We start from the raw sequence: 14,586 nt of genomic DNA on the forward strand, positions 1-14,586 counted from the left end.
TTTCATTTTGAGAGTAATGATAGTGAGACAAGAAGTAATTGAAAATGTAGATTCATTTGAAAGTAAATGAAGTGGCTTGCATGGTTGAAATATTTTTTTTTCCAGTCTTTCAGTATGAAAGATGACAAAGTCAAAACCCTATAGAAATACTTATCAGTAAAACGCTAATGGGAATTTCAATACAAATGACCATATGCTATTTGGAAGGTGCAGGTCATAGAGATTCTTAAGCTATGATACAAGCTACCCTGCACTTAGGTTTGAAAAGGATAGCATAATCAAAAGGGACAGTGTAATTCTAAGCCATGTATAGAGAAATGGCTAGAAAAATGAGATTTCATCTGAGTCTCTGACATTTATGTACTGTGCTGTCGTAGTTTTTTTATATGCATAAAACAGTAAGCCCTCAGGAGGTGACAATAAACTGAAGGGAATATGGAATATATGGAATAAGGAATGCAAATAAGAGCTACGATCTCAGGGAAATTGCTGTTTTTTTCTGCATTGTCTAAAAGAAATTTGTGTCAGAAGCCTACAAATGAAAATGGAGAGTCTTAAAATATCTTCTGTACTGGGTCTGTCTGGGATGGAGTTCAGTTTCCCCACAACACTCCATATAATGCTGTGCTCTGTATTTGTAGCTAGAACAGTGTCTAGCTGTCCCACTGAAGTTTTGTCTCATGCTGAGCAGTGCTGGCACAGCACTGAGGTTCTCTTCCAACCTCCAAGAGCCAGGAGTCTGAGGATGGGCAAGAGGTAGGGATGGGACATTGCTGGGGCAGGTGATCCAGTCTGACCTAGAGTCTAATTCCATGCCATAAGATCACATTCAGAAATGAAAGCTGGAAAAGGAGAAAGAGAAGGGTGGGTTCTCGTTATGAAGATGACTGTCCTCCTGAAAAATCACTATGCATATTAAGGCTCTGCTTATCAAGACATAGCTGAACATTGCTTGCTAGTGGGAAGTAGAGAATAATTGTTTTCTCCCTCTTTACTTCCACATGGCCTTTGCTGGTTTTTTTGTGTTTTTTTTTTTTCTCTTTTTTCCTCTTTAGTCAAGTAGTCCCTATCTCAACTTGTGAGTCTTTCCCCCTGCCTCCCTGATCATGTTTTTCTTCCTCTTATTTTGAGGAGTGAGAATAAGAGAGTGGTTGTGGTGGAGTTCAACTGGCCATCAGTGTAAATCTGCCACAGCTTCTTAGTCAAGTGAAAAGTGGCTTGGCTAAAAATGGGAAGAATGGTTGTAGAAATAAGGTTTGAAAAGGAAAATCAGTATTTTAGCTAAGAAAATTAATCTCTTTGGAGCACATGGTGAAAGCTTATCACTTCTCAAGGAAACTGACTGCTTTAAAGCAAAGCTATTGATGTGTCCTGTACAGCTGTTGTAGTCCAAACAAGAATTGGACTGTGTCACCTCTTAGAAATGTTTCTGTCTCTTAAACATTATACTCAAAAAGTGGAGTGCTTGTTTTCTCTTCATAATGCAGTAGTTAGCTAGAAAACGACAGGCAAGATAGGCAAGTTCATCCAGCACCTGGGCGCGTGCTGTATGTCATGAAGGATAGCATGTCCAGGTGAAAAAAATGATTGCACATTCTGTAATAGTATATGGGGTTTCTTTTGCTGTTTTCTCTTGGGGCTTGCTGTTGTTTCACAGCAGTAACTAGAGTGCAGTAAAAGTCATCTCTGTGGTGATGTTATAGTCCACGTACATGCAAATTTAGGCTTCATTAGATGCCCAGTTCCAAATCTGAGTAGCTGAGGAGTTTTATTGTGAGCAGTTACTAAGTTTCCTAGTTAACTGTGCTGAACAATTGATGTAAGAATCAAGTAAGAACACTAGTGCATCCGAGAATAATGTTAAGGAAGGTGAATGAAGTTTGCATAAGATATTCAGGCAAAAAACCACAAACAATCTTACAATAGTAATAAAAAGGGTTTACTGTAAGCTATTATGAATACTGCTTTGAATTTACTTCTTGAATCCAGATTGTTTCACATTCATAATACTCATTACATAATTTCAGTATATTTGTAGACCAGCGGGACCTGTGTTTTTTTTTTTGTTGTTGTTTTTTTTGTTGTTTTTTTTTCCCACACAGCAGATTTCTATTTAGTGTATGACTTCACTATCTTATCCAGTGCTATCTTCAGGTGAACTCAAAGATAAAGAAAATGAAGCACTTCAGAGGTCAGGGTTAGTTCCAAGCAAAGAGACTTTGAGATATAGTAAATCATCTGCTTTTCCTGCCAGTCATGCTCATGTACATGCCTTCTGTCCCTTTGCATTTGTGTTGCATTGATAATAAGCAGAAAAAATCACCAAGGGCTGTAGTCCTCCGACAGTAACCAGGTATCCTTAGTATGTATCTTGTACACTGTAAGTAAGTGCTGATGGACTCTGTCGCTTTGCTGAATATTTTGGAAATTATATCTAGAGCTTAAAAGAATGATAGACATTTGGGTTACATTAAAAACTTTTTCTCTCATGAACTTCCGTTGTATTTTCTGTGCAGAGTCTCTTGAATTTCTTTGTGGTGGTTTTCTCAATGATGTACCCAGTAGAACATACCTGCCTTTAAGTTAGGATTAATTTAGTGTTTGGAAAACCTTAAATAAGAAGAGTAATAGCTATACTTGTTTTATCCTTGCAAGTATCCAAAATACTTGTTTTTATCCTTAGGAACTTTTTTAAACACCATCCATGAAAGCATCATCCTTACTGCCAGATTTATTCTAAGTTGGAAATTTATGCCCTTTTTCTCAAATGGATTTCCTTTGTAGTTAAAATAGTTTGGTTACAAGCTTGCTTTGCAGAAAATGATGACTATATCCATTTAACCTCAATTTTTTCCACATACCTTGACAATACATATGAAAAGTGGATACATTACTTGCCCTCTACACCCAAGTTTCATTAAAATACTACCCAGCTTAATCTATAATGCAATCTAACTCACTATAATATCTAATGCACATTATAATTACTTTTTATGCTTTTCCTGTCATGAGTAATCAAAATCAATTTATTGAAAATGTGTTTTGTTAGGGTTTTCATTGGGGAATTGCATTGCCTGCAGGCATTCAGGTTGCCATGACATTATTTCAAAAATGTCCTTCATTCTGTTTATTTTGGAAAACAGCTGTAGCTTGCAGTTGCAGCAAATCACAAGCAGGTAACTATCCAAAAAATTAGGATCCAGCAATGGGTTCCAGAAGCAAACATTTATATTAATTTGTTAAAACCTCGGAAAGAAAAGGTTGGAATTTCTTTTTAATGTGACAGCTGTATCACTGGTTCTGAAAACCTGAACCTGCTAGAGCAGTGCTATGCTTTGTACAAATTTGAGCTACGTGTTCCAGTGTGTATTTGGTTCATTCATTGACCTGACTTGCAAATGTCATTCATGCTTTACTCACCTATAATATGACATATGTTAAATGATTTATTCTGCCCCACTTTATAACCTGTACTCTGTTAACTACTTTCCTAAAGTGTCCTTTCAAACTGATAAATGAATGCAGTTATGCTCTGGTGATCCATTTAACACATAATATTGAATGAAGAATTTAGACACTGATCCAAAAGTGATAAGGGTCAAAACAAGTGATTTTTTTTTTTTTCATTTTATTACTTGCATCTGTTATTGAACATCTTTTTGGATTTTACAGTTGAGTTGGACCATGAGTGGTTTTAATCTGTGCTTTGTCTAGATAGGGGTCATCTGCTAATTTCTAGGAAAAGTAATATCACTGGAAAGTTGTGAAGTCTTCAGTATCTTCCCCTCTGTTCTCAAGTGTATTCTCATGCATTTCTATAGAAGAGGCTGTAGATGTTAAACTACTCTTTTCTTTGTAGGGTTCCCCTGCAAACCCTACTCTGCCAGGCTATTTAGGATAACACACGTCTTCTCTACTTGTGCCTCCGAGCCCTCTGGCTGAGGACAGTGATCTCCTTGCATCTTTGCCATGTGCTTAAGGCTTTCTTTTGTGCATTGCTAGTTTGATGTTTTGAATTCTTTTTGAAACATACTCAGAACTTGTGTGCAGTAATTGGTTGGGTTGAATGGTTGAAGAAAGTCCAGCGTTTCTATGAATCCAAAACTATCAAAAATATATCCTCTCATCTCATGAAGCTAGATTTTGTAAATGATGAATAAAGTTACTTGTTTTTAATTAAAATAAATAGTCAGAGGGGGGTTAAGAATTCATAGAATGGTATACTGAAGGCATAGCTAAACTTTTGTGTGATGAAGGTCATGGAGTGGAATTTCCTCAAACTGAGGACAGAATGGATTCATTCAATTTTATAGAATCACAGAATGATTGTGGTTTGAAGGGATCTTAAAGGTCACCTACTTCCAACCCACGCGCTTTGGGCAGGGATGTCAGCCAGGTTGTGAAAATAATTTTTCTTTCTGGTGTTTCTTTTTTTTTTTTTTTTAATTATTTCTTTTTAAAATTTGTTTTAAAAGGACTAACCAGCCAGGAATGTTCACAAAGAAAGAATTTGATCAGTTGGCCTCAGCAGTAGACAGCTTCAGTCTCATGACATATGACTACTCAACACCACAAAGGTAAGATTCTAACATTAGTAAAACAAAAAACTGAAGTAACTGATTCCTATTTATGCCCTTATGAAATCTACAATGTGAGGTTTGTCATTTTTTAAATTTTCTCTGAGCAGATAGCGTGTATTGACTGTATCAGATACTGAAGTTCTGGATTAGTAATTAGAACAGCTGATTTTTGAACCAGCAAATAGTTTGGATTTAGCTGCAGTGAAGATTTGGCACATAGTATTTTAGAAGGCTTTGCACCTGAGCTAAATAATTGTTCTTTTATTGGTACTGTGACACTTGTTTCCAGGTGAATTTTTCACTTTCAGTTATTTGACAGTTTTGCACAATGGTACAGAATAATCCAGTACACGTCATTGGAAAGAATAGCTTTAAAGCACAATTGACAAAGCACTTGTCTGATTCCTCATGAGGCAGCAGACTGTGTTTTGACAGCACTGCTGATGTGATCATGGTTAAACATGTTTTTATGTTCCTCCAGTAGTCCCTTCTTTGTACTTTTACAGCTGTTGTGGAGCAACTCAATGAACCAACTTATCTAACTGAAAAGCAACACAAAACTCCACTCTTGTATGTGAATATCCATTTTCAGGAGCTTACGATTTTTATGTCTTTGGAAGTGGAACAGCAATCAAGTTGAGAGATCCTTAAACTCAGACTTTTAACATCATCATTCTCCAGAAGTGTGGTTCATTTCATCTCCAAATTGCAGATAAAGACATGCTCTTTGACTTCCAGGGTGATTCAATTTATCTTGCTTCAGTATGGTTGTCTACGGTTAACATTCGTGGTAAGCTGGCAGATGTAGAAATGCATGTATTACATCACTAAGACCTCTGCCACCTGTAGCATTCTAGCATTTTGATAGTGTCTACACAGGTTTATTTCTGAAGAGACTGAAGTTCTTTTCTATTAAGCTTACCTATCTCTTATTTCTTTCCCCAGACCTTTTTTCTAGATCAGCAAGCCTAGCACCCTAGGGAAAAGGAACATATTTGAAATTAAAACGGTTATTTGTTACCCTCTTCTGTTGAAATATGCAGCATAGAGATAACATTGTAGCTTTCCTCTATATAAATCTCATCTATGAAGATGAGATGCTAAGGACTTTCATATAGACTTTTCAAACCTATGTAGAACCCCGGATGCATTTAGAGATACACTATACTGTATGCTACCATCTTTCCTGTATGGTGAAGCTTCACCATACTTTATGACATGGTAAAATCACAAGATCCATTATGGCACAGTCTCATCTTAATACATCCACTGCTACATTAAGCTACTTTGATCTGGCTTGGAGCTGGGCTTTTTTTGTACTTCAACACGCGAGGAGGGCAGTCTTCAGTTAACACACCCATTGTGTTCAAAATACATTTTCTGAGAAATAAAGTTTCTGAGAGAGGATTTGAAAAAAAATTGTTCAGATGATCTTCTTTTGAATTAACTTGGATTGGTTTGAGTATTTTAAATGCAGGATAACACATACAGCAAAATTTCTGTACTGTTAGCACATGGTTTTAATGTCACTGATATCTTAAAGGCCTTGAGGCAGATAATTAGCAAAGTAGATCCTAGGATGTTTATAGTTGTAAGATTAGAACATGCTTTTACTTTTATCATGTTATTGAATTTTTGCAGTAAAACTTGTTGCTGTCGTCCCTGATGAGCTAGGAAGCGAATTAACCTGAAATCCTGATACTGCATATAGAACAGTTCAACTGCTCTGAGTATTCTAGCGCTACATTTTTTCATTCATTTACCTTTTTGTTGTTAGTAGGCAATTATCTGTTTGGGGTTTCAAGCAGAAGTAGCGTGCAAACCTTAAGCAGTCACTGAAACCTGTATTGTTTACAACTGAAGTTGTACAGATTTCTGAAGTGTTCTGTGGGCAGTGTGCAAAGCTCCATGACAGAGAAAACATGCTAGGTGGAAACCTACGGTAAAAGTTTCATGTCTCTTCACCACAGAAAGTGAGTTACCAAGCTGAGTGGGGCAAGCACCCTATGTGCATCAGTAGTTCAAGCCATCTAGGGGCATGCATGGAACCTATGTAGGATTGTAAATTAACCTTCACTGTTTTTTTTTGTTTGTTTGTTTGTTTTGTGTACCATAGTTTGCTCTTTACAATTACGCTAGTTCAAAAGAAAAGGCTAATGAGGGCAAATGTGTACCTTCTCTCACAGCTTGTTTGATTTTTCACTAACTCAACAGACCTGGTCCAAATTCTCCACTGCCCTGGGTACGAGCCTGTATTCAAGTATTGGATCCTGATTCAAAATGGAGAAATAAAATACTTCTAGGGCTGAATTTCTATGGCATGGACTATTCTGCTTTGGGAGCCTTGGGGGAGCCAATCCTCGGTACTAGGTAAGACTTTCCTGGATAGTACTTTTATATGATGTTCTCACAAACTCAGAAATTTATAATCATTTATGTTTAAAAAGTATAGATGTGTTGATAACATAGAAATGACAAAAATGATAAACCTATGCATGAAAAAGTGGCTCACTGATTACAAAGTAAGATCAGTTGTTTGCTGTACAGAAGTGCAGATAGATGGCACAGGTATTCTGTTAGAACACTGATGGGAAAAATGGTTGTGTAATTTTCTCTCCTTCCTCTACCTGTATTATACATGTGGTTTGTCATCTTTCTGTTAGTGTTTTGCTTTATTTTTTATGCTCTATATCAGTTTGGGTTTCATTTAGTTGACCTATGGATTTTTTTCTCTCAGTTCCTGAAGTTGTTACCTATTACTTTCAAATTTGATACTGGTGTCAAACAGCAATAGGCGTCCAAATTTCTTTTGAATAGAAAAAGCTGTAGTAAGCCCACCTGGAGACAAAAATCCATAAGATGATAAAGGGATGTATTTGAAAGATAGCCTGAAATTTTATATTGATTCTCCAAAGATAATGGTTGTTTTAGTTTTGGGTAATAGCCACATATAATAAGCAGCTTCACAGAAACACAGTAGGGGTACAGTGCATCAAGCCAGAAGACAAAGCAATAAAACCAGTATGAATTTGGCAGGGAAAAAAAAAATAAATAAATAAAAATCAGGCTTTTTCATAAGTTTGGTATTAATTTATAAAATAAAACCAAGCCTTGAAGCACACAAGGTGACTATTCTGATTTTTGCTCATAGATTACAAAGTGCGTTACACCCATATAACGTTAAAAAAGTTAGGCACTGAAATATTAAGGAATGGACTGTGTAAGATAAGATGTTCATGCCCATAATAGGCTTAGCTTATCAGAGACCCTCTTTCTCCCTCCATCCCTCTTTAAAAAAAAAAACAACACCTTCCAATTCCATTAAAAATATTTCATCTAAATATTTTTTCTGTCTCTAAATAACACACAGCTGAGGCATTATTCTATTTTCTCATTCTGTATCTGCTTCATACAATATTAAAAAATAGACTTTCAGTGGAGAAGTGGGTGACTTCATTATCTATCTTCCTTACCTTTGCTCCTTAGTGAATTTGAGCTTCTACTTTGGTGGTGACTGTAATTCAGGTGTTATTCATGATCTGCAGAAAGTGTGAAGATTAGAGTCTGTGCTTCTTTAATATACCCTTAGTATGTTGTAATGATAGCGATATTAAGATAAAGCACTATTAATAAGACTGAAAATAAAACAATTCTTCAGCTAAGTGCTGAATGGAAGTATCAGCTTTGTCACTGTAGACATTTCTTCAGGTTTTTGCATGTCAGATTTATTGCACATGCAGATCTTCAACAGGCCAATACTTACAATTGTTATTATAGCTTATACATGGAATTACATGTAGATAGCTTAAACACAAAATTACATTCAGGAAGTGTAGAAACCTTTGCTAGTCTTGTTTGTTTTTCTTCAGGATAGAAAGTAATTAAGTAATGGAAGGAGGCTCTGAATGCAGGCAGATTTAATTCACTGAATTTAACTGTTAAGTAAATAATTTTCAATAGAACTTCTATTTCTATAGCTCTGTTTTTTAAATGCAGAATACATTCTGAAAGTAGAACTGCTTTGTTATTTTGCTGAAAAATTATAGAACCTTCCTTTTTTGCATACACACTATAGAAAGCAGAATGCTTGTTTTATGTGCCCAAGTATAAAAATCAGAAGTAAATGACAAGAAAACAATTTTTCTTTGACAACACAATGTAGCTTGTCTTTGAGAGTTGTTACAGCAGGAACTATTGCTTATTTTTGCCATGACAATGTGTTGAGCTTTGACTTGCAGCTCATTCACCAGTGCTGTTTGTTAATACAGTGAAGTTTGTCTTGGAGATCATAGCACATTTTTATGCTTTAATCTAACAAGTACCACTGCAGTTTAGCTGCAGGGAAGCTACATTCCCATGTATATTTAGTTCTGATATAGTTCGTACAAAATGATAAACTGGAATAAAGGCTGTATACTTATGATTCCCCATATCACCTCCAGTCCTTCTGGCAATGTTTACTGCCCTCCAGCTATCAAGAATCGGGTGTCTGAACTGCTAAGATACTTTAAAACTTACCATCGCATTAAAATCCTGTCAGAACATAAGCTGATGTGGCTGACTTGCTACTCTAATGATCAGTCAGTTTGTTCCAGTCTGTCCAATGCTGGTACGGCATCCTGACAATATTTCTTCTTTACCTCAAAAGCATCTTGGAAAATACATCTTGGATAAGTAATTCTTCACTCTCTCCCAAAGCCAAAATTGTTTCGCTTTCCGGCAGAATCTTTAAACAGGACTTTTTTGATACCTGTATCAGGTCAGCAAGCCCCTCAATCTCACAAGCTTTTACCTTCCTGTAATTTTTCCCCCCTTTAGCTATCTGCTTCTTCAGAATCTGTCTTAATCATTACATTTCAGTTGCAATAATATCCATTCTTTTCTCATGGTTTTCTCAGGGGAGGTTATACAATGTTGCAGTGGTGTTATCGCATGCCATCTAAAATACACAGCCTTTATGACCTGGACAAAATGGGAGCTCATAAGTCTGTTGGTAGCTGTGACTTAGAAACCACGTAAATCAAAGGTTATCACATGGCAATGGTATCTCTTATATTTAATAAATCAGCCTTAGTTATTGAGCACACCCCTGCAAACTCTTATCTATTAAAGGCACTATGTCCTTTTTTGTGTAGTGCTGCAAGAGGGAAGATACCTCTCTGTTCTACCTGGCTGTAGATAACTTAAGAATATATCCTGCATTCAGGCTGCTTTTGTTCCAAATGCAGCTGTTGAAAGTAGATATGTGAATAGCTCCATTGTTGTCAGACAATGCTGTCTATGCTCAGCTTTTATTTAAAGGAATCTGAATAGGGATTTTTATGTTAATTTTTAAATACTTAAGAAGATTGATATAATAAATTGTAGTTGAAGCAAGGGAGAAACTAATTTGACAACACATTGTGCCATTTAGAGATGGAAAATAAGATGACTTGCTATTGTGAGGATGTTGAGCTCTATTGAGAATTTTATTGGCTGCCTTCCATTCCCTAAATAGCAAGTAATAAAAAGTAGTACTTCTAAACAGTCAGAGATGAGCTTTTTGCTCTGAATTACTGTTTTTTATTAGCAGCAATTTCTTAGCAACAATTTAAGAAGATTTGGGTCAACAGTGACTCATGACTTTCTCATAGAAGGTAACAAAAAACATATTTAAGGGAGGCTGTCGTTCTTCAAACTTTTCAAGGTTTTTACAACATTTATCTTCCTGCTGTAATTCTCTCAAGACTTCTACTACCTCCTTGCATCAGGATTTTGTCTCCTGATTTAATCTGTTTTACTCATAGTTTATGTAACTTCAGGCAGTAACTAATATTTCAAATAAACTGATGCTCCAGTTAGCCCTGTGGAATTGAATGTCCTCTTGATCTGTTATACACTTCTCCACTTCATTGGAGAGACCGTTAAGCTCCTTCCTAAGTTGTAGTGCTAGGCAGATCTGTAGCATGATAGAAGGAAATTAGAGTTGGGCTTGGCATTGGAAAGAAGTTATTTCTATACTAGAACTGTCTAAATAATTCAGGAGTACTTCAAGAGATTTATTCTATTAAATTTCCACTGTGACACTCTGTTACATGTGGCTTCCATTGCATGGATCATGGATGTCTCTTCCTCCCCTTAGGAATGGAAGGTGAATTAATGCAGATAAATTAGAACACTTTATGAGGTGAAATCATTCATTATACGCCAGCTTGTCCAAGTGGTAAACATGACTGCAGTGCAATGGAAAGCACAACAACAGCAGAGTAGCAAGGCCCTAGGCTGCAGCAAGGAAGAACTTGCTCAAATGCAGCAGCCATAGACAGAAATAAAGAAAGGATGCTACATACCTTTAGAAAGCCTCAGATAGAAGGACCAGAGGGCTCCTCTTGTCTCCTCTGCCAACTCTTAAATGAAGTCTGGGATGGGGTGGATCCTGGTTCCACCTCTTCCAGTCACTCAGATGCATTGCATACACCTGAGCTCCCCTGAGTTGGCCCTGCCTTCCCACCAGCTGCTCAATCATTGGTTCAAGTCTTGACTTAGCATTTCTGCTACAATTACCTTAAATACCAAATTGCTACAATTGTTATTTTTATGTAAAAACACATTCCTTGTTTGGAATTCAGAAACGTTGGAAAGGTGGCTTGTATTAATTAGACAAGTCATTAGATCTGAGGTGCCATTGTATTACGACACATTGGTTACAGATGAATGTGTATCTGTTTAAGAAACAAAAAGTCAGTTGTGATGTACAATTTAAATGTTGAGCATATTGCTGTGAAATGTGCGCCTCTCTTTCTCTGAGGATTCTTTATTTAGTGTTAAATTTGCTTGCTACACGCAATATTTAGATGTTCAGACATTGACAAAATTATAATGATATAATTTTTTCTTTGCTCTCTCATATTTGAATCGTTAGAAGATAGCATGATAGAATTGGGAAAAATACTTCTATGGTCTAAAGCAAACAAGTAGGAACCAGAAGCCTTTACTGTGAGTTAAATTTGACTTGCATTTTCAGATCTGCATGTGGGTGTATTCACCCAGTATACAGTAAAGTGAAAAAAGCTCATTGCTTTGGAAGCTTTATTTGGGCTTGTGAGATCACTAGTGATGAACCTAAAAACACTTCCAGCACTGACTGAATCTCTTTCAATATAAGATGATTAACAGACAACATAGAACAAGTAGCGCCATCTGTGCGTCCAGATTGCTCTGCTAGTAGTCCCTTAACTCCCAATTGCCCCATCTTCTATCATGCTCAATGCTGAAAGGATAATTATTAATTTTTGTCTGGGACTGACTGTCCCCATAAGACACTTCCCATATTCAGTACCATTGCAAATTGGTTGGGCTGCAGAAAAGGGCCTCCTGTATATGATTAGTATCTTCATACAGTTTAGGTGAGAGGAAGTTGCAGAGCTGACTAAATACACAATGCACAGTAAATTTGTATGTCTTCAGAATCCAAACCTTCCTGCAGAGTCCTTCTCTTTTTAGGCCAACAAACGGCAGCTTGGATGAGGCTTATTGATCAACTTGAGACCTAGCCTCCACTGATTGGGAGGGGTGCATGGCCTGGGGTGCTGGCTGTAGTCAGTTGGATCTCTCTGTCTTGTTTCTATATTGGGAGCACTTCTGACTTTTTCCTGTGAAAAATGCATTGGGGTTTTTTTTGGACTTTTTTTTTTAATATATATATATCTGTGTTCTTTTCCCCGTTAGTTATGGTTAGGTGGAACAGTGTTTCGTTGTTTGTGTCTGACCATTAAAAAAATTGGGTAGACTTAAGTAAATGAAATGAAGTAACGGAATATATGTTTCTGAATGCAGGCACTGTAAGAAAGGGCTTGTTTATATAACTACCTGAATAGCTTGAATAGAGCCAGGCTCTGATTGCGTATTCTCTTTACTAGAAAATTGACAGCAATGAAATCATCTGTATTTTGTTAAAGGAGGGGTACTGTTTGATATCTAGTATGGATGTCTTTTTTTCCATGTTATAATTTTTTTTAATATGCATTTTTTTCTTCTAAGTCTTGAATGAAAGCAGCTTATAGCTTTTGTATTTGCTTTGCATTGAGGATTTTGCAGTCCTCATTTCCAAATTTTAATATTAATCTGTTCAAATGAATTGAATTGTCATGATTGCTGAGAAAGTATTTAGAACTAAAACCATGATACGTGATCTTTATCCTTCTGGACAGCTTTCTGTCCTTCATGGAGTCTAGACTTGACCCAGACTCTGATCAGCCTTCAGATACCATGAAAATAGTTTTATTATTGGCTGGAATCATTACGGATTTTGTGCATGATGCTGTGCCATGCCCCAAAGCTCTTTCTTTTTTTAATCTTACATCAGGGTAGCAGCTGAACCTTGTACTCAGTCACTTTCAGCTCTTCTTTTTGAGCTGTGGCAGCAAATTTCACCAATAGGAGTGAGACAGTACTTACTGTCAGGAGAGCGTTGGTGACTGTTTTTTTCCTTTGTGAGACATTGTTATCAGAAAATACCCTCATTTTAAAGGGTTGTGAACATAAGTGCTTGTAGGAGACCACTGGCCATCTTCCTTTTCTCAATACTAGAAGTAGAGGACAAAAAGAAAATCCACAATAATCTCCATGAAAGGGACCGGTACAATGTACAAAGAGTGCAGATAGACAAAGTGTGCGGGTAGGGAGTAGAAATCTGACTTAGTGCTGAAAGTGGTATATTAACGCAGTGGATACTCAGAAAAAAACAACCCACCTCACACTGTATCTCATCTTCCCCATCACCACAAGAATCCCAGACAAACAAAAAATCTGACCATCATATGTTTGAGAGAAAAGCCTCCTTATCACCATTAAAGTAATAATTAAGTAATAAAAGCTGTTCTGAAGCATCTTCTCCTTCAACTCAGACAAAATTAGGATGTTGAATAAAAGTATTGGTTGACCTTTGTAGACAGTTTTCTCACATATCTCTGTAAAGATTTCACATCTTCACCTTTCTTTAGTACACTGAGACATTAGTTCTGATATTGAACTCCTTTTTATAGGCCTGCTGAAATGAGCTAAATATCATCAATATGGATTTAAGAGCTAGGATGTTAGTTAGTAGTTAGTTCTTAGTAACTCAGATATAATTTTAATGTTGAATTTATATGGCGACAAGTTTATAAGACAATTATATACTCTATTTGCTAAAGAGAAGCACTTTTTATGTTTTTGTTTTTGTTCTTTTTAAAGCAAACTCTGTATCTTAGGGTAAATGCTGATAAACTGGTTCTTTTTTTTTCTTTTATTTCTGATCTGCTGAAGTCATTATTTGTCTTCATTATTTGGCTGTGAGTATATTGTCAAGCAGTGTGGCACAGCAGTATCTTTGTGACCCCGTTCTTACAGTATATTTTTCTTCGGACTATCTGTAGTCTGTTCTTCTGGACTGAAACACATTAGCAATTAATGTGTTGTATTGTGTTGTGTCATCCAGATAAATCCATATGCACCGAGACTGCTTCATGATGTGTTACAGTGTTGTTATTTTCAAAGCTCAGTCCTAATTTGTACTAAAAATTGATGTACAGAATCATAAAGTCTGAGTGCCTCTTTTTATTTTGACAAGTTTTTAAACGGCAGAATTACCATAAGCAGTAATATTACAAAAAAAATTGATGACTTTTTTTGCAAAAGGCAGTGGAAGAATTTCTGTTTAAAAAAACAAAACAAGGAAAGTCAGACATTTCCACAGGTTCTCCATGTTTTTGTGCATGGTTATTTTGGAAGGCAAGAAGAAATGTGTGTGTTTATTATGCATGATTTTGGAGAAAGTAGATAGCACAGTGACAAACTGCACAGAACGATTTTTAAATTGAGACAGGGGAGGTTTAGGTTAGATATTAGGAGAAGTTTTTTGCACAGAGAGTGGTGATGCACTGGAATAGGTTGCCCAAGGAGGTTGTGGATGCCCCATCCCTGGAGGCATTCAAGGCCAGGTTGGATGTGGCTCTGGGCAGCCTGGTCTGCTGGTTGGCGACCCTGC

General features: G+C 36.6%; 1 protein-coding gene and 1 long non-coding RNA gene across 9 annotated transcripts in view; one reads left to right on the forward strand and one right to left on the reverse strand.

The window, feature by feature from the left end:
• CHID1 (chitinase domain containing 1) overlaps nt 1-14,586 on the forward strand; it is a 120,982-nt gene that overhangs the window by 36,926 nt on the left and 69,470 nt on the right. For all 8 annotated transcript variants that reach the window (XM_048948842.1, XM_048948843.1, XM_048948848.1 and 5 more), the window contains 2 exons: nt 4,476-4,577; nt 6,795-6,950. In XM_048948842.1, the coding sequence (XP_048804799.1) occupies nt 4,476-4,577; nt 6,795-6,950 (258 nt within the window). The remainder of the gene's footprint in view (nt 1-4,475; nt 4,578-6,794; nt 6,951-14,586) is intronic.
• LOC125694944 (uncharacterized) lies at nt 4,585-11,052 on the reverse strand. The gene is made up of 4 exons (XR_007377764.1): nt 10,910-11,052; nt 8,054-8,119; nt 5,503-5,556; nt 4,585-5,375 (listed from the first exon to the last, which is right to left on the reverse strand). It is a non-coding gene; the product is annotated as an uncharacterized LOC125694944 (long non-coding RNA).

Source organism: Lagopus muta, chromosome 6 (genome assembly GCF_023343835.1).
Source record: "Lagopus muta isolate bLagMut1 chromosome 6, bLagMut1 primary, whole genome shotgun sequence".
In the NCBI taxonomy this organism is placed as follows: Eukaryota; Metazoa; Chordata; class Aves; order Galliformes; family Phasianidae; genus Lagopus; species Lagopus muta.